This window comes from Mauremys mutica, chromosome 4 (genome assembly GCF_020497125.1).
Source record: "Mauremys mutica isolate MM-2020 ecotype Southern chromosome 4, ASM2049712v1, whole genome shotgun sequence".
NCBI classification, from domain to species: Eukaryota; Metazoa; Chordata; order Testudines; family Geoemydidae; genus Mauremys; species Mauremys mutica.
Window position 1 is genome coordinate 103,775,917 of NC_059075.1, and position 25,987 is coordinate 103,801,903.

At 47.7% G+C, this 25,987-nt stretch overlaps 1 protein-coding gene across 3 annotated transcripts in view; it reads left to right on the forward strand.

The window, feature by feature from the left end:
• LOC123370418 (sodium/hydrogen exchanger 10-like) overlaps positions 1 to 25,987 on the forward strand; it is a 262,362-nt gene that overhangs the window by 24,793 nt on the left and 211,582 nt on the right. For all 3 annotated transcript variants that reach the window (XM_045016987.1, XM_045016986.1, XR_006579406.1), the window contains exons 4-6: positions 4,063 to 4,228; positions 9,261 to 9,377; positions 11,877 to 12,038. In XM_045016987.1, the coding sequence (XP_044872922.1) occupies positions 4,063 to 4,228; positions 9,261 to 9,377; positions 11,877 to 12,038 (445 nt within the window). The remainder of the gene's footprint in view (positions 1 to 4,062; positions 4,229 to 9,260; positions 9,378 to 11,876; positions 12,039 to 25,987) is intronic.

Here is a 25,987-nt window from a genome sequence, read left to right on the forward strand (position 1 = left end):
TTGCCTCATGGTTAAGACAGTTGAATGTCACACTGGAGAACTGGACTCTGTCCCTGCTTATGCCCCAGAGCTTCTTTGTGATGCAGGGCAAATCACTTAAACCAAAACTTTCATAGATGTCCATGGTGTATTCATCATTTTCTGAGTACCCAGCATGAGACACGGGTCTGATTTGCTGAAGTGCTGAGAACTCGCAAGTGAGGTCAATGGGAGCTCTGCTCTGAAGATATAAGTGCTATAAAATGCTAAGTACACTGAAAAAAATAAAGCTCTAGGCATGTCATTGGGCACCCAAAATTAGCTGACGTTTTTGACAATTTTGTTTTTAATCTCTGTCCCTGAGTTTCCCATGTAAAATGGGGATAATATTCACCTCATCTCATGGGTTTTGTGAAGATAGGTTCATTAACATTTGTAAAATATTAAGATACTCTGGGTATGTCTATACTACCCGGCGGGTAGCGATCGATCTGTCGGGGATCGATTTATTGTGTGTAGTGTAGATGTGATAAATCGATCCCCGATCGCTCTCCCATCGATTGCTGAACTCCAGCAGTGTGAGAGACGGAAGCAAAGTCGACGGGGGAGCCGTGGCTGTCGATCCAGTGCTGCGAGGACGTGAAGTAAGTAATTTTTATTTGATCTAAGATACGTTGACTTCAGCTACGCTATTCTCATAGCTGAAGTTGCATATCTTAGATCAATTTCCTCCCCCTCCCCAGTGTAGACCAGGCCTATGATGACACCACTGTAGAAAAGCCAATGAGGAAATTAATAATTATATTCAATGCAGGGTTTGGATGGTGTGCAGCAAACAATGTATGGCGTTACACCCCTAATGATGAGAATAAAAAAGAAATATTGACTAGCTACCCATTCAGTGAATAGCTGTCCGTCCTGTGCATTGTATGAGGTAGAGTCTGGAAAATATTGGATGTAATCATATAGATTCATACATCTGAAGGCCAGAAGGGACCACTATGATCATCTAGTCTGTCCTCCTATATAATACAGGCCACAGAACTTATCTGAAATAATTCCTGTTTGAACTAGAGCACATCTTTTAAAAAAAATCCATTCTTGAGTTAAAAATGTCCAGTGATAGAGAACCTACCACAACTTTTGTTAAATTGTTCCAATGATTAATTACCCTCACTGTTAAAAGTTTACACCTTATTTCCAGTCTCAATTTGTCTAGCTTCAACTTCCAGCCATTGTATCATGTTATGCCTTTGTTTGCTAGTTTGAAGAACTCATTATCAAATATTTTCCCCCTGCAATCAAGTGATCTCGTGACCTTCTCTTTGCCAAGCTAAATAGATTGAGATCCTTGAGTCTATCATTGTAAGAAATGTTTTCCAATCCTTTAATCATTTTTGTGGCTCTTCTCAGAACCCTTTTCAATTTATCAACATACTTCTTGACACACTGTCATCATTGTAGCAGATCCCAAGGGGACTTGGCCTTCTTGCAGCCCACTACCCAGATGGATCTCTAGCTAGTCATTAAGGTGGTCATGCTTGATTTGCAGTTTATGTCCATTGTTGGCAATCTTAGCATGCCATCAGACCTTTTTCATTGCCACTTGATTGCTGGTGGTGTAGCTGCATTTCCTTGGTGTAAACACTTTGGTCTTTCGTCCTAATAATATGTCTATGCCAAGAAAGCTGCCAAAACTGAATCAGTGCTGATGGATATGGTTGCTGGGTTCAGCTTTGAATATCCTTATTTCTGATCTTGAACTGTCATTTAATATGAAATAGCTGATGAAGACAACAAGAATAAAAAATGTCAATTTAGTGCTCTATGGCCTTGCTTGGTGCTCACATTTCGCTGCCACACAACAGAGTTGGTATAGCCACGATTCTGTAGATCTGCTGCTTGGGGTCCAGACTTCCCCTCAGAGTCCACAGAAAGGCCTGAAATATGACAACAGCTGCTGCTTTGCAAGTATCCACATCTTTTAAGCATCCTCCAGCACTGTCAATAATGCTTCCTAAGTATATGACAGTTGCCACCTGCTTTATGTCTCACCTGGAATGGTAAATACTAAACTGGTTGTAATCTGTACCTGCAGGCTGCTTGATGTTGTTTTTTGAATTTTGGACACTAGAGCTAGTAAATAAAGACTGTATTGTAATACGTATGCACAAGGGAGCTGAATTAGGATTGCATGAGTAACTTTAATTTTGGCGTTTCCTAACTCTTGAGTGCAGTCTTAATTTTCTTATAACATAAGGTTTTTTTAATGTAATTATTATATAGATAAAGATCGACTATGTTCCCCAACCCTCACTTTAAAAAAAAAAGTGATTAGTATGTATATCAGCACTTCAATATTTGCCTTTTCAGTTTAGATATAAACTCTTTTGTGAAAGCTGACAGTTAGAAACCGGCTGAAGAAATTATACAGAAATGTTTAAATTAGAGAAAACAAAATGAAATCTGAACAAAGAAACTGTTATCCAGCCCCTGATGGGAAAAAATATCTTTGATTCCTGCAGTTTGGTGGTGGTTGGGAAAATATTTTAATGCCCTTTCAATTTTCAGTAGCTGAAAGCATGCACAGACCAAATTGGCATTGTACATGACATAACCCAATATGCCATCTCCTGAGAAGCACATGTATCTTCTCATGGAAGTCTGCAAGTCCTAAAAGAGCCTAAAAGTTTGTTTATAGTACTGTACCAGTTAGTTGCTTTAGTCATGAACCTGGACCATATTGTGCTAGATGCTGTATTAACACACAACAAAAATATGGTTCCCACTCTGAAGAGCTTATAATCTAAATAGACAAGACAGACGAAGGGTGGGGAAAGGGTATAACACACAAGCAGAGTGAACAATGTGATGGCAGCAAACATCATGTTAGTTCTATTATTTTTTTCTTTTGCTGGCTTTAGTTAGGAGGAAGGATAAGCTCGAGGAAAGGAAGAGAGTAAGTGGAATGGGAGAAGAGGGTTAGAGGGGTGATGCTGAGGTGAAGAGGTTGTGGAGGAGGAGGAGGGCTGGTACAATAGAACAGGGCAAAAAAAAAAAGTTCAGTCAAAACTGTAGAAAGTTCTTCAAAAAACTAAAAAGGTGCAGTCACTGATTCTGCCCCTACTAGCTGGAGTCTCTGGCTGTCCCCTTTGCACTTTTCTCTCAAACCTACATGGCAGGGTGAAGGGGAAGACACCACCTGGGTTCTAGTGCATAGTTCAGGGTCTGAGGGATGTTGTGGGGAAGGTACCAGACTGGGTATAGGAAGTGCCACTTAAATACTTCAGATTGTAGGCTGAATATTGGTAATTTGTTAGAGAGGCTTGTTGTTTTGGCAAATGCCTGCCATAGCACTAGGAAATTGGGGGTTCTTCATATTGACATGCGGATTATTGCTTCAAATCCCAGTGCAGTCGTGCTTGCAAGTCTAGTAAAGAAATTAAAACTTCCAGCTTTACAATATTTTTTTTTAAAACTACTATTGGTGCTTGAAGGATAGTTAAAACAGCCCCCATTAACAATTTACTTGATGGGAAACCTCTTTGAACAGTTAAAAGAATAAGCAGGTGATAGGTGATATCATTTGAAGTGGCCAGAATAACGCAAAAAGCAATTCACAATTCAGCCACCCATGCAACCGTAACCCTGTCCTGTAGTGATGCCATGAGTTTAAAAAAAAAAAAAATCTGTTTTAAAAAAAAAATCAGTTAAATTTAATCCAGCACTACAAGCAGTGATATTATCCACTTGTGATTGTATGGTTATTGCAGGGTGTCTGCACAAAGAGGAATTAAGGTTGTTCACGTGCCTTAAAAACTGTTTATTTTAATTTCTTAACATGTTTGGATTTCTATTAATTTAACCTTAACTCTGAAATTCCTAGGGTTTGTAATGCTTATTTATGGGATAATTATAATATCTCAATAATATTTGTACCTTTTAAATTACTTATATGCACTCAACCGTAAATCCAATTTAACATAGTTTTTGTCTGGGAATATAAAATGAATAATCTTGTGATACAATAGGATATATGAATACTTTAAAATCTAATAATACATTTATGAATTGTCTTCACAGATATTTCTACTTTCAGTTCCTGGCTTCTTGCTGAATTGGACTTTAATTGGAGTGTTAACTTATAAAATCAATAAGTATGACTGGAACTGGCTCATTAGCATGTTGTTTGGAGTCATTGTTGGCACAACAGATCCTATCCTCTCTGTGGCTTCTGTGAAAAACATTGGTATGTCAATTTTTCCAACAGTTTGGAAAGTATGAATATTTTTAGATTTAAATAATCTTGCACACAGTACAGAAATTGAGACCTACTGTATTTCATCACTCTTGCTATTTTTTTAGCTTATCACATTCTTGAAAACAAAAATGGGGAAGAGGACTGGGAAAAATGAATTGCTAACATTTGTAAACAATCGAGGAAGACTCCCCAAAATAATAAAACAGAAATTATAAATTGAATGTGGTGGACAGCAACAAAAAATTATCAAAACACTCCATTATATATATATATATATATCTCCAAATATAACTGGTGCTATTAGTTATGGAGCTCTGCTTTGGATTCAGACAAGTTAATGTGAGCTAAAACAAAAGCCTCCGCAAGAATGTCATTGAAGCCAAATTATATTTAGGGCAAGAGCAAACTTAAAAAAAAAACAAAAACTATTCTTTACTGACCTTTGTCTTTAGAACCCATAGTGAGTGATACAGTGACAATGTAACTAAACATAGATGGAGACCAAATGTTTTATAAGGGAAGCTTTTGTCCATTTCATTCTGAGGGAATGAAAGAAGCTAAAGAGTTGTTTGTGATTTTTGCCAAAAGCTTTAAAATTCTTAACCTTGAAGTAAAAGTGACTGTCCCTTATCTCTTTGAGCATAGGGAACATGCTGAGATCTGAAACTTGTTTTTTTCCCACAGCTGTAGCTAAAGCTTCCCCCAAAAACTTCTGACAAAAGAGGCCTGGATTTGAATGGGTTCTAGAGATGACATTCTGATCTCAGAACTGGAACCACATGTTCCTTCTGGCCACTGTATAAGAGAGAAGAAGGGCATGAGAAGTGAATCTTGTGGTGTGACAAAAAGCATCATAAATAAGGAAGAGCCTTATATGTGTTTTGAAGTTTCTCATATGTGATTCTATTATTCTTAGATTTTAATTTGAGAGCATCTTAATAGTTTGCATCCAGGAGAGTCAAGTTGTAGAGATGACCAAGCCACAGCAGCACATAAAGCTCAAAAGAAGGTGTCATGGTCTATTTTGAAAGATATTTATATTATATAGGATCCTTAGATAAAATTACCCCTTCCACAAGGTTGCCCTCTTTTTGGTATGGGAAGACATTTCTGAGTCCTTCTTAGAAATAAAATTTTGACCTTTTTTTCCTTAACAGATTTGTATAATGGGGAGGCAGAGCTTACAAATATTTTTTCCAACTTGTAGGCAGTCACTCTGAATTAATATCTTTTAAATATTTAGGAATAGAAAAATATTGATCCTTAAATTTTTTATTTGAAGGGGATTTCTTTTTAGGGTTTCTGAGGATTTAGAGTCTGCATCTTCAATCTTGAGGATTTTGCTAATTTTAGAAATTAATTTGAGTAAATTGGTCTACTACCCACAAAGTCAAACTAATATGGTTGAGGAGTCTAAGGCCTGGTCTACACTAGGACTTTAATTCGAATTTAGCAGCATTAATTCGAATTAACCATGCACCCGTCCACACCAGGAAGCCATTTCATTCGACATAGAGGGCTCTTTAGTTCGAATTCTGTACTCCTCCCCGCCGAGGGGAGTAGCGCTAAATTCGACATGGCTATGTCGAATTAGGCTAGGTGTGGACGGAAATCGACCTTAGTAGCTCTGGGAGTTATCCCACACTGCACCACTCTGTTGACGCTCTGGACAGCAGTCCGAGCTCGGATGCTCTGACCAGCCACACAGGAAATGCCCCGGAAAAATTTGAATTCCTTTTCCTGTCTGGCCAGTTTGAATCTCATTTCCTGGTTGGACATCGGGGCGAGCTCAGCAGCACTGGCAACGATGCAGAGCTCTCCAGCAGAGGAGTCCAGGCAATCTCAGAATAGAAAGCTATTTAAATCTGAAATTTCATGGTGTTGTAATTGTAGGAGTCCTGACCCAAAAAGGAGTTGTGTGGGAGTTGCAAGGTTATTGTAAGGGGGGGGGTTGCATTTCTGCTACCCTTACTTCTGTGCAGCTGCTGGAGGTGGTGCTGCATTCAGAGCTGGACAGTTGGAGAGTGGCGGCTGCTGACTGGGAGCCCAGCTCTGAAAGCAGAGTCGTCGCTAGTTGTAGCGCAGAAGTAAGGGTGGCATGGCATGGTATGGTATTTCCACCTTTACTTCTGGTGGCAGGTTTGTAGAAATTTTGGTGGTGCCCAGAACCCGCCCCTGCCCAAACTCTGCACCCCAAACTCCGCCCCTCCACCTGCCCAAGGCTCTGGGAGGGACTTTGGGTGAGGGAGGAGGACTGGGGTGCAGGCCTTAGGCTGGGGCATGGGATTGGGGTGCAGGGTGCAGGCTCTGGGAGGGAGTTTGGGGATGGGAGGGGTGCAGAGGGATGGGGTGCAGGGGTGAGGGCTATGGGGTTTGGAGTGTGGGAGAGGCTCAGCATGAGAGTAGGGGTGTAGGGGGTGAGGACTCTGTCGGGGGCTGGCAATGTGGGGTTTCGGGTGTGGGAACAGCTCATGGCGAGAGTAAGAGTGTGGGGGGTGAGGGCTCTGTCTGGGACTGGGGATAAGTTGTTTGGGGTGCTGGAGGGGTCAGGGCTAGGGTTGAGGGTGTGGTGGAGGGTAAAATCTCTTACTGGGGAGGTGGGCTGTGGGGTGGGGCAGGGCTGGGGATAAGTTTGGGGTGCAGGCAGGCTGCTCCGGGACGGGACAAAGAGGAGGATTCCCCCCAGCCCTTTCCCTGCTGGCGGCAGCAGCAAGCTCTGGGGGAGGAGCCCCCCTTTCCTTCCCCCCCCCAGCAGCACACTGTTACTGCATGTGCTCCTAGGGCCCCCCTCAGGTCCAGGAATCTCCCTCACCTTCCCCGTGGTGGGTGCTGTGGGGTGCTGTTGCCCCTGACTGTAGCCTCACTGCGGGTAGGGGATGGGACTACCTCCTGGCCCAGCATGGGGCAGGAGCAGTGACTGTGGGCAGGGGGGAGGGGTACCAGAACAGGGAAGGATTTGAGGGGGAACGGCAGGCTCAGAGTCAGTCTGCCCTGGCAGTGGAGAAGGAGGGCACTAGGACCCTGCGGCAGCAGTTGCTGCAGGGAAGCAGCATGGAGGAGACAAAGACAGAGATGCTATGCTTCGGGGCGGGAAAGGCGAGTTGGGGGCGGGGGCAGCAAGTCGGGGCCACGGGACACTTGGGGGGGGGGGGGGGCAAATTTTGGTGGAGCTGAATATTGCTGGTGCCCAAGCACCACGTGGGTATGGAACTCGCCACCTATGTTCTGCGCTGCTGCTGGCGAGGTGCTACATTCAGAGCTGGGCACCTGGCCAACAGCCACTACTTTCTCGCCGCCCAGCTCTGAAGGCAGCGCAGAAGTAGGGGTGGCAATACTGTGACCCTCCCCTAAAATAACCTTTTGATCCCCCTGTAATACCGTTTTGAGTCAGGACTCCCAATTTGAGAAACACTGGTCTCCCCTGTGAAATCTATATAGTATAAAGTAAAAGCATACAAAAGACCAGATTTCACAGTCCGTGACACGTTTTTCATGGCTGTGAATTTTGTAGGGCCCTAATTATAATCTTGGTGCTTTCTAGGGATGGGTAGGATTCCACTGAAGATCACCTGAGCATCCATATCTTTAAGCATTTTCCCCAGCCTGGTGAAATCTTCCTTGATGCATTTCACCGAGAATCTATCAGTATAATTTGTTCCCACATGAGGGACAATCAGTGGATTCTTTCCTGCTCCCATTAGGAGCCTCTTCAGCCTCATCTCTGCATTCCATATTTTAGCTCCCAATAGACAGCATACCCTTCTGTTCTCCAGATCCACTCCGGTGACAGGCCTGTCTGTTCTTAGGAGGGAGTTCCCAGTCACGTACATTTGCCTCTTCCTGGTGTTGGTGCAATTCTCTGGCCTTCCTCCTGTTCTTTCTGGCTGTAAATCTTCTTGTCTTCATTTCTCACTTGTAATCTTTTGCAAGTCATCCTCTATTCTCCTGGGGCTCCAAACTCTGGCTATCTACACTTCTTATACCCCTCTTTTTGTTGGACTGGTCACATGCATAACATGTACTGAATGCTGCTAATGAAAACTTTCTGAACTTTTGTGCTAGGGCACATGGACACCATCAGTAGGATTCACATGTGCAGAACATTTGAAAGAACCACAGTTGCTATCTGGCAGTAATCGTTCTATACTTATCTGTAACAAGAATTATTGGAGATGAGCCTCTGCATATTCACACTTTGTGCTCTATGCCCCACTTCCTTAGAGTTTCAGGTTAGGAATTCCCAAATTATTGGAAGGAATTGAAGCATAGTTGAGGCCATCCTCATTGTTCATACTTTCAGAACCCTCCAGGATGGGAGGGGGAAAAGGGGGGAAGAGGGGTGAATAGCCCCAACAGACACTGCTTTCCAAAAGGTGCTGGAAGCTTGTGATGCAGCTACTTGATCCCACAAACGTGAATATGCAGAGGCTAATCTAGAAGAACTCCGGTTATAGGCAAGTAACCTCCATTTATGCAGCCACCTCCCTACTTATCTTCCAAGTTATTGATTCTATGCAGATACTCTGGAAATATATTTTCTGCATCAGCATATGTGCCTGTTGGTTGTACAAACTCTCATTACCTCAAGTTATTTTCATGGCTTGGTATTTTACTTTAAGAATGTGAATCTGTGGAAATTCAGAGAAATGTCACTTAGGATAAGTAACTTAGGTCTTGTCCACATGCAGAAGTTGCACCAGTTTAACTTAAATTGGTTTTAAACTGATTTAGTTAAACTATTGCAAATCCCTTTGTAGACACTCTCATTTCATTGTAAGAGTGGCTTATTCTGGTTTAACTTAAACCTATTCCAAATCAACTTAAACTAAATTGAAATAAATTTGGTTTAAGTTGAAAAAAGTGTGTCCACACAACCTTTTGTGCAGAAAGTTTACTTAAAGTGGATTAAAATCACACCTTAGGTTGAATTGGTGCAATTTTCCTGTAGCTAACTCCCTAATTTTCATTAGTGTAGTAGAAGAGTTTCATATAATAGTTTGTTCTATTTTCTTTTTTTAAGGTCTTTCAAAAATCGTCATTAATCTAATTAAAGGAGAGTCTTTGTTCAGTGATGCTACCACTGCAATTGTTTTTGAACTTTTCAGGGATCTTGTATCTGACCCACATACTGAAGTTGGTAAGGCAATATTTTCCATAATATTTATTCTCTTTTCATCCTCAGTTATTCTGAGGCCTGTGAGATCCTAGTTATGCAACAGAACTCTGATTTCTCTGGTAAACGCACACTAAATTCTATGATAAATTGCCACTTTTGAGACAGGATAAAATATATTTAAAACATTCAGAAGTAAAGATGCATAACAGTACTGAGTGATACTAATTTTTATAATGTGTAATAGTTCAGTAAAGCTATTTGGGTTAAAATAAACACTTTGTTTTTCATATTTCCTGTTGCCTCTGAAATTTCAGAATTGTGACATTTTAGAATTGACATTGTATAAACTGATTATAGCAGTTGGGAAACCAGAGGGTGTGGCCATTGGGCTGAGCATGTGTGTTGCAAGAATCAGATTTTTGTCAGTGGATTGTGAGGGGGCTTATTTGGAAGACACATTTACATATCTAACTTTAAGCTCATTGGGAGTTTCAAAGATCCAGTTGGGCGCCCTCCGCTGGCCATCCTCCAGACTGCGGTGAGGAGATCCAAGCCTCTGGATCCTTGAGTGTTTTAAGCCTCCAAAGTTTGCAGAGTGTCCAGTCACTGCTCAATCTTGGGTTCCCTAGGCACATCCTCAAGGTGCAAATTCTCTATGTCTAATTCTCCCTTCTGAGAACTGTAATCCACTGTCCAGCTGGCTTGCCTCCCTCCTCCCCACCCGAGCATAGGGTTAACTCTTCAGACTTCCTCATAGTTAAATATATTCTCTTCCAGAACTCTACCTCAAGCTGTAAGCCTTCTGATTTACAGTTTAATTCTTTCTGGAGGCTCATAGTAATTGCAAAACATATAACACACATGGATTAACTTTCCACAGAGTCTAACACAATTTTTTATTTCCTTAATCATATAAAGCACAAGAGAGAACAAATCATTTAGAAAAGAATAAACATTCTAACTGCAGTACACCCTTCCTAGCTAATCCTTCCTATGGGAGTCCATAGGGGTGACCATCTGCGTCCAGCAAAGCAGACAGGGTTTGCTGCTTCACCTAGGCTTCTTCACTCTGGGGTGCTTCTCCTTCATGAAGTTCTCTTCCCCCAGCGCCTATGAGTATGCTCTCTTCTGCCACATGCTTCCTTTTCCTGTGTTCTTTCTCTTGTTTGTATGCCCCACTTCCAATGTCTTCTTCCTTTGTTGTGTCTTTTGGTAACTTTCCACTGATCGAACCTTCACCCCCATCCCATCCCTGCAGAGGGGCAGGGTAAAAGTGGTTTTCTTAAGCTTGAGGTCACATGTTATTTCTGAGTGTTTGCACCTGAATTGGGTTGTTGAGTTCAAAGTACCTTCCTGTTATCCTCAGTATGAGGAAGGCATGCTTTTCAGGCTGGTAAGACACGGTCGATACACAGAGAGAGAGGCATTCATGATACAGTGATTTTTTATTATAAAATTTCATTATGTCAACCAGAATTCATAATTTGGACAGACAAAGCTCCCAAATCATCATAGGGGACCCACTAGCACTTATGAATTTTAGGAGGCCTATAAGAGCCTGGCCACCACAGGTCTTACCCTATTGTGGTTGTATAGAGGAGGGGACCAAACAAATTTATTTTCCACCATTTTTGTTATAGAGAGTGTAATTATCTTTTAAAGACTCTGAAGGATCTTGTGTTTCCAATCAGCTCCCTGTTGGAGGTCATCAAGAGGACCTCAAAAGGAATGTTTGGTCTCATTGTCAATTTTATGTAACCTTTTTTAAATTGACAATATTGACTATGCTTCATGTGTTTTTGGAGCTGCAATTTCCCCCAATATTCATGGCACTCTTGTTTCTGAGCTTTGATGCTTTGTGTATAGTTCGCTGTAGTCACCATAGTCCTATACCTCAGGACAGATTGTTGGGAGGGGTTTTTTAGAGATGAAGTAGAACTGTGGCCAGTGTTGAGTTTGGCGTAAAATTTGAAAACATTCAACCGTGGGTAGGCTCTTACCTTTGCAGCCAATCTCCAGCAGTGACTCTTTCTGGAGGTCTGTTGTTCTGGATGACCCCAGAGTTAAACTCTGCAAGATTAAAATCATTATCTGACATTGCATGCAAAGATATGAAAGAGTAAACTCATTTTTTGATAGAAATGTCAGAACCCTCTGCTAGCTTGGCTAATTCACATATTTAAAAATACAGTGGAAATTTGCTTACAAAAATTCATTAAGATTGCTGTTGTACTACAATACTTTCTTGTCCTCAAATATCTTTCCTGGTTTTCATAAGTCTGTGGGCTTTTGTTGTTGTTGTTGTCAAACTAACGTTCTTTTTGAAGACATGTGGAGAGAGCTTAGTTGAGCATTTCCTAGTTATCGAATGTTTGAATTTGGTGTGTTGAAGTCTTGCATTCCAGAAGATATAGGGACAAGAAGTCTCTCTTGTGCAACAGAAATTTTAACTCCACTTGAATGCATTTTTAAAAAGTGAATTACTAATTTATAATTCAATCTTATTTTCTTCTTTTACAGCAAAAGAAATTATTATTAAACTAGTATTAAAATTTATTGCAAGTACCATATTTGGATTTTTGAGTTCAAGAATAGTTAAATATTGGCTGTCTCATATCGTCAATGATGGATTAACTGAAGTAATTCTAAGCTTCTCAATGACATACCTGATTTTCTTCATTGGTAAGACAAGGAATAACTATGCCCCTATTAATTCAACTAAACAAAACTGAACCTGATTTTCTGAGGGTTTTTTTTTTGTTATGCGTATTCAAATATACATTTATTTACTAACAAAAATGTTACATTACAGTGATGTTAACCTAGCCATGTGTGACATATTTAACAGCATAAACAGAAATATGGTAAATTACATACTTAATATCTAAACCTAGGAATGAATAATGTTGTATTGAGAACCTTAAATTCTGCATTGTTACTTTGCATTTGACTGCTTTTATTTTAACTTTAATATTACATTAAAGAAGCATCTTAAAATTGTATATAATTTCTTGTAAATCCTGTAAATCCAGGTGCCTTAGTTACCATGAGTCCAATTTTGCAGGGTAGAGAGGAATTAAAACTAATAAATGGAAAAACTGTAAACGGTTAAACAATTTTAAGCACTGCAGGTCAGTAAATGAAAGTTTTACTGTTCTCATACTAACATTAACAAGGCTACGTTGTACATCTTTTTTATTTTATTATGTAAGTTTAACATGATTAGTTTATGTTAAATTATATTCTTTTAAAAAGAAAAAAGATTACAAAATATTACATATGGTGTTTGCAAAATGGCCACACAAAGTTTTCAGTGCAAATATGTGGCCTCACATGGACAGTCAGTATATTACATAGCACTTTTTTTTGCTTATGTCACTTTTGGAGAACTATAAGTAGACAATGAAATTGCAGAATTTAGATTTGAGGCTCAAGCTTTCTGTAGTTTTGGTGTTCTTCAAATCAGGTGGACAAGGTAGTGCATCCAGGCCTGGGTAGGAGTCTTTGTCTCATGTCAAACCGCTCAACTACAATGCACAGTGCTCTCAGAGGTAATTCAAAGCTACAGCCTCTCTGAAAGGGATGCCTTCATATTTAAATCATTAAAAAGGCCACACAACCCTATATAAATAGAAAATAGGGGTTTGGGGTTCATGAGAATTTGTTCACTTATTCTGAGAGGCTAAAAGCCCACACAAATATTTTTCCAGGTGAATCATAATATGTATCAGTGTTACGTATAACGCTCTGGATCACAGACAATATAGACACTTACATTTGTGCTGATACAGCTTTTTTCAAGGCTTTTTTAACTTATGATCTTGAGAAATTTTCCTGCCTTATTGTTGCTGAGGAAATAGTGCACAGATCCCCTTAAGTTAGAGATTGATTTTACCCATTCAGAGAAAAGAGAGGTTTTCTTATCTATTAAGAGTCGATAAGACCATTATTCTGTTGTACTGTGGTTTGCACTGCTAGTATGCAAAATTTTGAGAAGTCCTTCCCTTCCTGACTCACCCAAGCCCCAATCCCAGTTTCATCCCCTAACTGTCTAGTTGATTATTAAAAATACAGGGGGGCAGGATCAGCAGCAGGTCACACACACAGTGCAGTCAGTAGGCACCCTGGTCGGTCTGTGAGGTGGTTTTCATGTTCTGTGTGGGTGGGGGGTACGTGACTTTGTGGCGGGAGAGGGCAGTTACAGATCTTCTGCAGCGGTCCTTGTCCTGGACCACAGAGCCACGCAGCAGGGGAATCTGTAACCGTCCTCCCCCGCAAAAAGGTCACATAGCCTCCGCACACAGAGTCCCGAAAAGGAGGGATGGCAGGCTCCGTTGAAACAACCAGTCCGGCACTGCAGACCACTCTAGGAGCAGGAGCCTGTCATTCCATGAGTTTAGAAGCGGTCTTTACATCAGTACACACCCCACCCACCACAGTCTGCATCCTAGTTTTAACCCTTTCCCGCCAAAGCAGTAATAAAGAAAACGGTGTTCATTAACAAAGTGCCATGCATTTTATTTTTAAACGTGTGTTGGAAGGGGGGGAGCGGGTTGAACAGGGTATGTAACTGCAGAGGATAGTCAACATTAACTGGGTAAAGAAACGGGGGCAGGTTCAGCTTCTCTGTAAACAAACGTAACAGAGGTTACCTCGCTCACCGAGGAACCTAGCTTTCAAAGCCTCCCGGATGCACAGCGCTTCCCGCTGGGCTCTTCTAATCGCACGGCTGTCTGGCTGAGCATAATCAGCAGCCAGGCGATTTGCCTCAACCTCCCATCCTGCCATAAAGGTCTCCCCCTTGCTCTCACAGAGATTGTGGAGCACACAGCAAGCTGCAATAACAATGGGATATTGGTTTCGCTGAGATCTGAGCGAGTCAGTAAGCTCCTCCATCTCCCCTTGAGACGTCCGAAAGCACACTCCACCACCATTCTGCACTTGCTCAGACGGTAGTTGAAGAGTTCCTTGTCACTGTCCAAGGCACCAGTATAGGGCTTCATGAGCCAGGGCATTAGCGGGTAGGCTGGGTCCCCGAGGATCACTATAGCGGGTAGGCTGGGTCCCCCGAGGATCACATCTGCACATCCCCAACAGTTATTTTGTGGTCCAGGAAGAAAGTTCCTTCCTGCAGGCATCTAAACAGACCAGAGTTCCTGAACACACGCGCGTCATGAACCTTGCCTGGCCATCCGACGTTGATGTTGGTAAAACGTCCCCTATGGTCCACCAGTGCTTGCAGCACCATTGAAAAGTAGCCCTTTCTGTTAATATACTGGCTGGCCTGGTGGTCCGGTCCCAGGATAGGGATGTGAGTTCCCTCTATAGCCCCACCGCAGTTTGGGAATCCCATCGTGGCGAAGCCATCTATGACGACCTGGACGTTTCCCAAGGTCACTACCTTTGAGAGCAGTAGCTCAACGATTGCGTGGGCTACTTGCATCACAGTAACCCCCACGGTAGATTTGCCCAAGCCAAAGTGGTTTGCTACTGACTAGTAGCTGTCTGGCGTTGCAAGTTTCCAGAGGGCTATGGCCACTCGCTTCTGCACAGTGAGGGCTGCTCGCATCCGGGTGTCCTTGCGCTTCAGGGCAGGGGCCAGCAAGTCACACAGTTCAAGGAAAGTGCCCTTACGCATCCTGTAGTTTCACAGCCACTGTGATTCATCCCAGACCTGCAGCACTATGCGGTCCCACCAGTCCGTGCTTGTTTCCCGGGCCCAGAACCTCTGTTCCTGAGCATGAACATGACCCATTGCCACCATGATGTCCACGGCGCAGGGTCCCGTGCTTTGTGAGAGGTCTGTGCCACTCTCACACTTCATGTCCTCACCGCGCTGCCGGAGCCTCCTCGCCCGATTTCTCAGCAGCTGACTGTGGAAGAGGTGGACGATCAGGTGCGAGGAGTTGACAACGGCCATAACTGCAGAGATGATTGCAGCGGGCTCCATGCTCGCAGTGCTGTGGTGTCCGCGCTGTCACTGACCAGAAAAGTGCGCGAACTGATTTCCCGCCGGCGCTTTCAGGGAGGGAGGGCGGGAGTGACGGTTGAATGATGACAGTTACCCAAAAGCACCCTCGACACATTTTTTTCCCCAGCAGGCACTGGGGGCTCGACCCAGAATTCCAATGGGCAGCGGGGACTGCGGGAACTGTGGGATAGCTGCCCACAGTGCACCGCTTCCAATGTCGACGCTTGCCCCATTAGTGTGGACTCACAAAGTCAAATTACTGTCCTTAGTGTGGATACACACGTTCGACTTTGTAAGGTTGATTCCACAAATTCGAGTTAAGTTAAATCAAACTACTCTGGTAGTGTAGACATACCCTTATTTGTTGTTTGTCCTATTTCTGAAATATTTTTCATTGAGGCCAATCACTTTTTCTTTATATGTAGTTTCAACTTCAAGTTTTTTCTGTTGTATTATCGTTGGTTAAGTGCTTCACTTGAGCCAAACTTGGGTGTGATTTTCTTACTCTTCTTTAACCATTTCTCACTCCAGCCAAGTGCCTCTCCCCTCTCAACTTATAAATATACTTTATTGTGAGTTAAATAGCATTCATGGGGGAAGCTGCTAGATCACCTGCATTGGTGGCCAGAACTTCTGCTCTTTCACTAGTCATTTCTGCTTGTTCAAGAGTGACTTAAGCAAAACTTTCATCTTGTTAGAGACTGACATTTCCCATTACAGAAATACCATTTACAGGTAAGAGAGAAATCTATTTAAATTTGAAAACTATGCACAGTACGTTTTTTACGTAGAAAGATATTCTTAATTTGAATGATGTCCCTGTGGGTACTCCACTTCAGGTGTCTGTGCAACCCTGTGCTGTTGATCAGAGAATTTCAGCAGCAGTATCCATCTGGATTGTGCATGCGCCGTGGTTGTCTTGCAGCACCATTGGCACCTCATCTATTGTATGTGCGACTCGACACCCTCAGTTCCTTCTCAATTGGTCCCAGCCTGAGCTGGAAACCTAGAAAAACTAGTTCAAAATAGTTTTAAGTTTCATAGTATAGTTAGTAGTAGTTTAGCTAGTCTTCATTAGTCTTAGTTACTTAATTTTTTTCTTTTTCTTTCCTCAGAGCAGGAGACATTCAACCACACTCAACAATGCCTGGTTCTCTGGGTTTTAAAAGATGTGGCGCCTTCTGAGACGCTATCCCTGCCTGACAGTCATTCCCTTGTGTCCATTGCCTTGGTGAGTCACACATCTCCCAGAAGTGCACTCAGTGCAGTACTTTGAAGGCCAGAGCTAGACAGGATCAAGACTTCCATCTGAAGCTCATCTGACTGGCCTCTGACTGGCCAAAAGACTCCCAGGTACATCACCCTCAGTGAAGGATAAGGCTCATTCCTCAAAAAGATCGAGGAAAAGAGCTATGACCTCACTGCAAAGACTAAAAAAAAAAGGTCTCCTGCTAGGTCGCTGTCCTCAGTGCCAACCGCATTGCGGGTAAGCACCTTTGAGGCACCAGGCACCTCTGGCACCATCCACACTGGGACCCCATTAGAAAGAGAAGAAGTCAAGGCACACATCTAAACCTTCCTCCTCCTCCTCTATGGCACCAACAACACCAGTGAAATACACAGTGCCAAAACCCTCACCAATGGCTGTGCCACCACCACTAGTGCCGACAACTTCCTTGGCACTGACAGAGAGGGTGAAGATGGCATAGTCCACACTGAGCAAGTCAGGTCAGAAACCATCGGGACTGTCCATGGCACCATCTAAAATACTGACATCGGTAACAAAATTGATGGCACTACATCAGCTTCTGCACCAGAAAGACATCATGGTATCCTCAGTATTGCTCTTACTGCTCTTCAGCACCGATGGCTCCCCAGAGCATACAGCACCGGAGCAATCAGCCTCACCCACTGCCCCTCCATTCTCTAGCAATGAGGATGATAAACAGGAAGAGGTTGCTTTTGCTTTGCACCACTCTTCACCTGTCAAAAACAGACCACCTTTGGGACCCATGAAATCAAGGGCTCAATACGGGCAAGACATTCAGCCTTAGTATGGACAGCCATGGATGTGCCCACCCATGCCTTTTCCCATGCAGTGGTCACCCTGAGACCCATGGGCAACATACAGGACACATTACAACTGACCTCCAACCCCTCTTAGAGGAGAGATAAGATTGCCACCACCGTGCTGCATACCGGAGACCTCTGATGTCCCTGAGGAAATGGGGGATGAGAAAGAGGAGGGCACAGAGCAGGACATGATCTCACCTGCACATAACTCCTCATCACCAGACAAAACCATAATGCTCCCATCACTGCCGATGATTTTAACCAGTTCCAAAAACTGTTTAAAAGGGTGGCACAGAGTCAGGAGATCCCTGTGTCTGACACACAGCACAAACTCCTCCAGATTCTCCAGACCTCTTAAACCTCTAAAATTGCGCTACCCATAAATGACGCCCTGATGAAGCCAGGGGAGACTGTTTGGCAAACACCAGCTACTGTCCCACCAACATGTAAGAGGGTGGACAGGAAGTATTACATGCCTGCCAAGGATATAAACTTCCTTTCCTCCTCCTCCCGTCCCCCACCCCTCAATTTCCTGGTAATGAAGGCCTCAAACCAACACGGCAAACAGCCACAGTATAGATCTAGTATCAGAGGGGTAGCCGTGTTAATCTGAATCTGTAAAAGCAGCAAAGAGTCCTGTGGCTCCAAAACGTCTGTTAGTCTATAAGGTGCCACAGGACTCTTTGCTGCTAGTATACATCTACTCCACAGATAAGGACTGGAAGAGGCAAAAGGTCTACTCTTCTGAGACCTTACAGTTATGTGTGGCAAACTACAGCATGCTCCTGGCCAAATATGACTATGACAGTTATGGCAAACTGAATTATTTTATTAATGACCTTCCAGAAGAGAGGCGGGAACAGTTCAAAGGTTTACTCCCCTAGGGACAACTTGTCGCCAGAACTGCACTACAGGTGTCCCTTCATGTGGCAGATATGGTGGCAAGAACAGCCAAAGCTGTTGTAATGCGCAGGGCATCCTGCCTGCAATCATCAGTAAGGCTGCAAGTCTGTCACAGAGGTTACAGAAGTCACAGATTCCATGACCTCTGTGACTTCTGCAGCGGCCAGCAGCAGCAGTTTGGGTGTGTGGGAAGGGGCTCAGGGCTAGGGGCAGGGAGTTGGTGGGTGGGTGGGGTGCTTACCTCAGGGTGGGGGGCTCCTCGGCTCCCACTGGCATGGCCCTGAAGCTCCCAGGTGGAGGAGAGGCCAGGGGGCTCCACGTGCTGCCTGTAGGCCCCGCCCCCCACAGCTCACGTTGGCTGTGGTTCCTGGCCAATGGGACCTGCGCAACTGGGGCCTGTGGCGGGAGCAGTGCGTGGAGCCCAGGAGTCACTCAGGGCTCAGAATTGGATACACTGTTAAGTTTCACAGTGCTATCCTCGATCACTCAAGCAACTCTGAAGCTCCTTCGATCCACAGTGGGGCATTGCTCTACAGTTACCTGAAGTGGAGCACCCATACAGACATCATGCGAAGAAGAGACAGTTACTCACCTTGTGCAGTAACTGAGGTTCTTCTTTGAGTGATTGCTCCTATGCATTCCAGTTAGGTGTGCGCGCTGTGCGTGCACGGCTCTTCGGAACATTTTTAGCCTAGCAACACCGGCGGGCCGGCTGGGCGCCCCCTGGAGTGGCGCCGCTATAGCGCTAGTTATATACCCCAGCCGGCCCGTCCGCTCCTCAGTTCCTTCTTCCCGCCCGTGACGGCCAGTTGGAACTGTGGAGTGCTCGTCGTCGTCCTCCACTTACCTAGCTCACCTTGGTTCTACTTGTGTGTTTAATGTATATAGTTAGTTGTTAAAATTCGTTAGTTGAGTAGACATTAGATAGATTAGGGGGGATTAGGGGGGCTTAGCCCCTCTTTTCCCATCCGGTGCAGGCGTATGCCCAAGACACCGGGATTCAAGCCCTGTGCGGCTTGCCAGCGGCACATGCCGGTTGGGGACCCTCACGACTCCTGTCTTCGTTGTCTCGGCGAGGGCCATCGACCAGATAAGTGCCTCATTTGCAGGTCGTTCAAGCCGCGAACGAAAAAGGAGCGGGACATTAGATTACGGCAGCTCCTCATGGAATCGGCGCTTACCCCTGCGGTGCCGACTCCTTCAGCTCTGCCGTCGTCCTCGGTGCGGAGCGCTCCAGCGGTCCCCGGCCGGTCCGGTACCGAGACTGTTAAGAAGCAGCCGGCACCGAAGCCCCGGCACCGCTCCCATTCACCATCTGGGAAACGGAAGCCGAAGCCCAAAACTGTAGAGACTGCTACGTCGAGACCACTGGTCCAGCAGCCAGTAGCGGCGCCTTCGGCACCGACCTCGACAGCGCACGGCCCGTGCGCGGTACCGTCGACTCCGGCACCGGCTGGGCCGTCGAGTCCGGTACCCCCGCGCTCCCCGGTGCAAACCGTGGTCGAGCTGCCTCTCCCGTCCACGCCCGAGACGTTCTCGACGGCGAGGGAGCTCATAGAGCTATCAGAGGCAACGAGCCTCCGGCCCCCGGCACCGCCGGTGCGGGCTGTTCTGTCAGTGGGCAAACCGGCCATGGTACGACCTGCCACCCCTGACAAACGGGATAGAAGGCGATCCAGGTCCCGCTCCCGGTCCCGGTCCCGATCCCGGAGACGGTCACCTTCCCGCCGTTCAAGGTCACGGCACCGGTCTCCATCCCGGTGCCGCTCTCCTTCTTGGTGCCGGTCGCAGTCCCGGTACCGCTCCTCATCGCGGTACCGGTCGTACTCCAGGAGGCGTTCCAGGTCCCGATCCCGCTCTCCGGACCGTCGGCACCGAGGAAGGTCCGGTTCCCGGCACCGCTCCCGACGCCGTTCTCGAAGCCGCTCCCGTCGACGACGGTCGAGATCGCGGTCGACCTCCCGGTACTCTCGCGGTCGAAGGTCCCACTCGCGCTCCCGGCACCGAGACGATCGGCACCGGTACCCGGCACCGTCCACGGACAGACTGGTGGCATCGACGGCGCAGTCCCTGAGCGCCTCTGCCCCCCCATGGCCTTCCCGCCAACCATCGGTCGCTTCACACGACGGCAGCGGTGCAGATTACCGTGCGGACCCACAAGGACAAGACCTGGGTCCTCAGCAATGGAGTTTCTGGACCCCCTGGGCTGGTCACGAGGCTCAGGGCGCCCCCTTCCTCCCGCGACAGGGGCCTTCCGACCATAGGGTGCCGGAAGCCACCGTCAGCAGGCCCAGTCCATCGCCTCCGGTTGAGGTTCCACCGCCGCCGGCGCAGACAGAACATCCCGTGAAGGCGGCGGCCTCGCACCCCATGGACGAGCCTCAGCCACTTCCCATTGGTCAGGCCCATTCCTCGTCTTCCTCGCCCGACGAGGCGGTGGCGGGATCCTCGTCATCCGATCCCCCACCGATTGACTTACGTGCCCATCAGGACCTCCTTCGTCGGGTGGCACAAGTTATTAACCTCCCGGTAGCAGAGGTCATCGAGGACGAGGACCCGATCACTAATGTGGTCGGAACGGAGGCCCCCATGCGAGTGGCCCTGCCTTTTGTTCGGACTATCCAGAGAAATGCCACCACACTCTGGCAGTCACCTGCGTCCATCCCTCCCACTGCCCGCGGAGTGGAGCGGAAGTACTCGGTACCCCCGACTGGGTACGAGTACCTGTACACCCACCCGGCCCCGGACTCCCTAGTGGTACAGTCGGTGAATGACCGGGAAAGAAATGGGCAACCTGCGCCTGCACCTAAGTCCAAGGACGCGCGCAGGATGGACCTGTTGGGCCGAAAGGTATATTCGGCTGGCGGCCTCCAATTACGCATAGCCAATCAGTTGGTTCTCCTGGCCCGCTATGCCTGCGATAATTTCGTGGCCCTCTCTAAGTTTACAGAGTTGGTTCCAACATCCTCCAGGCAGGAGTTCTCAGCCTTGCTAGAAGAGGGCAAGAAAGCTACCAGGTCCTCCATTCAGGGCTCACTGGACTCTGCAGACTCCGGAGCCAGGACCTTGGCATCGGGAGTAACAATGAGAAGGATCTCCTGGCTGCAATCGTCCACCTTGCCGCCAGAGGTTCAATATACATTGCAGGACTTGCCCTTCGATACCAAGGGCCTATTCTCGGAGAAAATGGACTCCAGAATCCAGACCCTTAAGGATGGGCGCATTGCCATCCGCACACTGGGCATGCACACGCCTGCGACACAGCGGAGACCCTTCAGGCAGCAGCGATTCGCCTCGCCCGTTCAATCAGTCCAGGTCACGGCCTGATAATGCACGCAGGGGCAGACTGAACCGCCGTAGACCATCGGGCAATCGGCGTACCCAGTCCCAGGCGCCTTCCAAGGCCCCCCAACGGCCGAAGCAGGCGTTTTGATGGGACGCCTGAGGACGGCCCATCAGTCTCTCCTCTGGATCCTTCCCCGTTATTTTTTCAATCGTCTTTCCCACTTCCTCCCGGCGTGGTCCCAGATTACATCGGACAACTGGGTGCTACGCACGGTAGAGTCTGGTTACCATCTTCAGTTTGTTTCGCTCCCACCCGCCCACCCCGTCCCTCTTCAGGGACCCCTCTCACGAGCAAGTCCTCCTACAAGAGGTCGAGTCTCTGCTGAGCTTGGGTGCTATAGAGGAGGTGCCGAGCGATCTGCGAGCAGGGGATTTTATTCCCGATATTTCTTAATCCCCAAGGCGAAGGGAGGCCTACGACCCATACTCGACCTCCGAGAGCTCAACAAATACCTTGTCAAGCTCAAGTTTCGCATGGTGACCCTGGGGACTATCATTCCCTCCCTGGATCCGGGAGACTGGTTTGCCGCCCTCGACATGAAGGACTCGTATTTTCATGTCGCCATTTACCCTCATCGGCGCTACCTGCGTTTCGTTGTCAACAATACGCACTACCAGTTCACAGTGCTGCCCTTCGGCCTCTCTACAGCGCCGAGGGTATTCACCAAGTGCATGGCAGTGGTGGCCGCGGCCATCCGCCGTCGTCGGATACATGTCTACCCCATCTCGACGACTGGCTAGTCCGAGGACCATCCCGCCAACTGGTGGCGTCCCACATGGCCACGGTCCTAGCCCTGTTTCAGCGTCTAGGGCTTATGATAAATGCCGAGAAGTCGATGTTGACCCCTTCGCAAAGAGTGGAGTTCATCGATGCGGTCCTGGATTCCAATGTGGCCAGGGCCTGCCTGCCCCAACCTCGGCATCAGTCTCTGGTCTCTCTAGTTCGAGACCTACAATCTTTCACACGGACAACGGTGCATTCCTGCCTCCGCCTTCTGGGCCACATGGCTTCGTGTACGTTCGTCACTCAGTACGCGAGGTTGCACCTTCCCCCTTTTCAAATTTGGCTTGCGTCAGTGTACCGGCCCCACCGCGACTCCATCGATATGGTAGTCACGCCCACGAAGCCGGCCCTCGCTTCGCTCACCTGGTGGCTGGACCCACCAGTCGTGTGTGCTGGAGTCTCTTTCCGCCCTCCTCAACCATCCGTCACTCTGACCACGGATGCGTCAGAGCTGGGGTGGGGGGCGCACCTAGCCGACCTGCACACCCAAGGCCTTTGGTCGCCCTGAGAGCTCTCCCTCCATATCAATGTCAGAGAGCTCCGGGCGATTCGCCTCGCCTGTCAAGCCTTTTGCCCCAGTCTCCAAGGGCATTGTGTCGCGGTGTTGACGGACAACACAACGGCGATGTTTTATGTCAACAAGCAGGGTGGAGCCCGATCTTCCCCGCTGTGCACGGAGGCGATGCTACTGTGGGACTTCTGCATAGCCCACTCCATTCACCTGGTGGCGTCCTATCTTCCAGGGGTGCAGAACACGCTGGCCGACCATCTCAGCAGGTCGTTCCTGTCCCACGAGTGGTCCCTCCGCCCAGATGTGGTTCACACGATTTTCCGGAGGTGGGGGTTTCCCCGGATAGACCTGTTCGCCTCCAGAGAGAACAGGAAGTGCCACCAGTTCTGCTCGTACCAGGGTCGCGCCCCGGGCTCCCTGTTGGACACATTCCTCTGCCCCTGGACGGGTCACCTACTGTATGCCTTCCCTCCGTTCCCGCTCGTACATCAGGTGCTTCTCAAGCTTCGGAGGGACAGAGCCCGCCTCATACTCGTCGCTCCGGCCTGGCCGAGACAGCACTGGTACACTCTGCTGCTCGAGCTATCGGTACGAGATCCCATCCCTCTATCCTTATGGCCGGACCTGATAATGCAGGACTTCGGCAGGCTCCGCCACCCGGACCTACAGTCCCTCCATCTGACAGCCTGGTACCTGAGTGGTTGACCCACGCTGAGCGGGCCTGTTCGGCGGCGGTCCAGCGGGTCCTGCTGGAGAGCAGAAAGCCCTCCACTCGCTCGACCTACCTCTCTAAATGGAAGCGATTCGCCATATGGTGCGACCAGAGAGACATGAATCCATTCGTCGTACCTATCCCAACGATCCTGGACTACCTCTGGTCACTTAAAGAGCAGGGTCTTGTGGTCTCATCGTTAAAGGTGCACCTGGCGGCGATATCTGCCTTCAGGCCGCCCGTCGGTCACCGGTCCATCTTCTCCGATCCGACGGTTTCCCGCTTCCTCAAGGGTCTAGAGCGTTTGTTCCCACCAGTGCGGCCTCCGACTCCGCCCTGGGACCTGAATCTGGTCTTGGGCAGGCTCATGAGAACCCCCTTTGAGCCCTTAGCTACGTGTTCGCTACTCCACTTGTCGTGGAAAACAGCTTTTCTCGTCGCCATAACCTCAGCGAGGCGAGTTTCCGAGCTCCAGGCCCTGACGGCCGGTCCTCCGTACACCATCTTTCATGCGGACAAGGTCCAGCTTCGGCCTCACCCGGCCTTCCTCCCTAAGGCGGTGTCAGCCTTCCATGTAAATCAGGACATTTTCCTTCCCGTTTTTTTCCCGAAGCCTCATGCCTCGAGTCGGGATCAACAGCTGCACACCCTGGATGTCCGCAGGGCCCTTGCGTTCTACATACATCGAACAAAATCCTTCCGGCGTTCGCCACAACTGTTCATAGCAGTTGCAGAGCGCATGAAAGGCAAGCCAGTCTCCTCTCAGAGGATTTCCTCATGGGTCACTGCATGCATCAGACCATGCTACGAGCTGGCTGGTGTGCCAGCTAACCGTCTTACCGCCCACTCTACGAGAGCGCACGCCTCATCTGCCGCCTTCCTGGCCCATGTCCCCATCCAGGACATCTGTAGAGCGGCCACCTGGTCTTCTGTCCACACCTTCGCTTCCCACTACGCGTTGGTGCAGCAATCCAGAGACGATGCAGCCTTTGGCTCCGCAGTCTTGCACTCTGCCACGTCTCACTCCGACCGCACCGCCTAGGTAAGGCTTGGGAATCACCTAACTGGAATGCATAGGAGCAATCACTCGAAGAAGAAAAGACGGTTACTCACCGTTGTAACTGTTGTTCTTCGAGATGTGTTGCTCCTATCCATTCCAGACCCGCCCTCCTTCCCCACTGTCGGAGTAGCCGGCAAGAAGGAACTGAGGAGCGGACGGGCCGGCTCGGGTATATAACTAGCGCTATAGCGGCGCCACTCCAGGGGGCGCCCAGCTGGCCCGCCGGTGTTGCTAGGCTAAAAATGTTCCGAAGAGCCGTGCACGCGCGGCGCGCACACCTAACTGGAATGGATAGGAGCAACACATCTCGAAGAACAACAGTTACAACGGTGAGTAACCGTCTTTTCTTCAAGATGTGTGTCCCTGTGGGTACTCCACTACCCACCATCCTCCCCTCATCCTGTACTTTGGAGTTTGCATTAGGGACTCTACGGTGGAGCAGGAACTGAGGGGGTTGGGTCACACGCATGATAGATGAGGCACCAACAGTGCCGTGAGACAACCACTCTGCATGAGCGACCCAGATGGACACTGCTGCTGAAATTCTCTGATCAATGGTGCAGGAGTGCACTGATACATAAAGTGGAGCACCCACAGTGGGACACATCTCGAAGAACCTCAGTTATTGCACAAGGTGAGTAACCTTGCCTTCACTCACATGTGTGTTGGAATATTTATGCACTGCCGTATTTTTCCAGGGACTGATACTGTCTGACTGATACTCTGCCAGGGTAATGTTAGGTCCCCATAACTGCCTATGCTTCCTCCCCTTGCCACAAGTATTTCTTCAACCAGCCTGCCTATGAGCCCTTCCAGAGACAGAGTTAGAGCACCATAATTATTGTATTACGGGAGTTGTGAGAAGGTTATTTTCTTCTTCGAGTGACTGCTCATGTGTATTCCACAATAGGGGTGTGTGCTCGCCATGTGCATTGGTGCCGGAAGTTTTTCCCCTAGCAGTACCCATAGGGGAGCGCCTCTATGACCCCTGGAGTGGCGCCTCCATGGCGCGGTATAAGGGGCGCTGTGTGCTCCCCCCATCCTCAGTTCCTTCTTGCTGCCAATGAAGGTGCTTGCGAACTGCTCTGCTCCAGCTTGTCTGCAGCTTTCCTTTAGAACTGTTGTTCGTTGGGCACCGGGTACCGCAGTGTCGGCGCGCGGTGACCCCTCGGTGCTACCTAATAGTCGGCACAGCTTCCCATCCTTGGGGCACTCCAAGAAGGTTAAGAAGAAACCTTCCCTGCTGCAGCCCCGGAGCAGACTGGGGGAGAG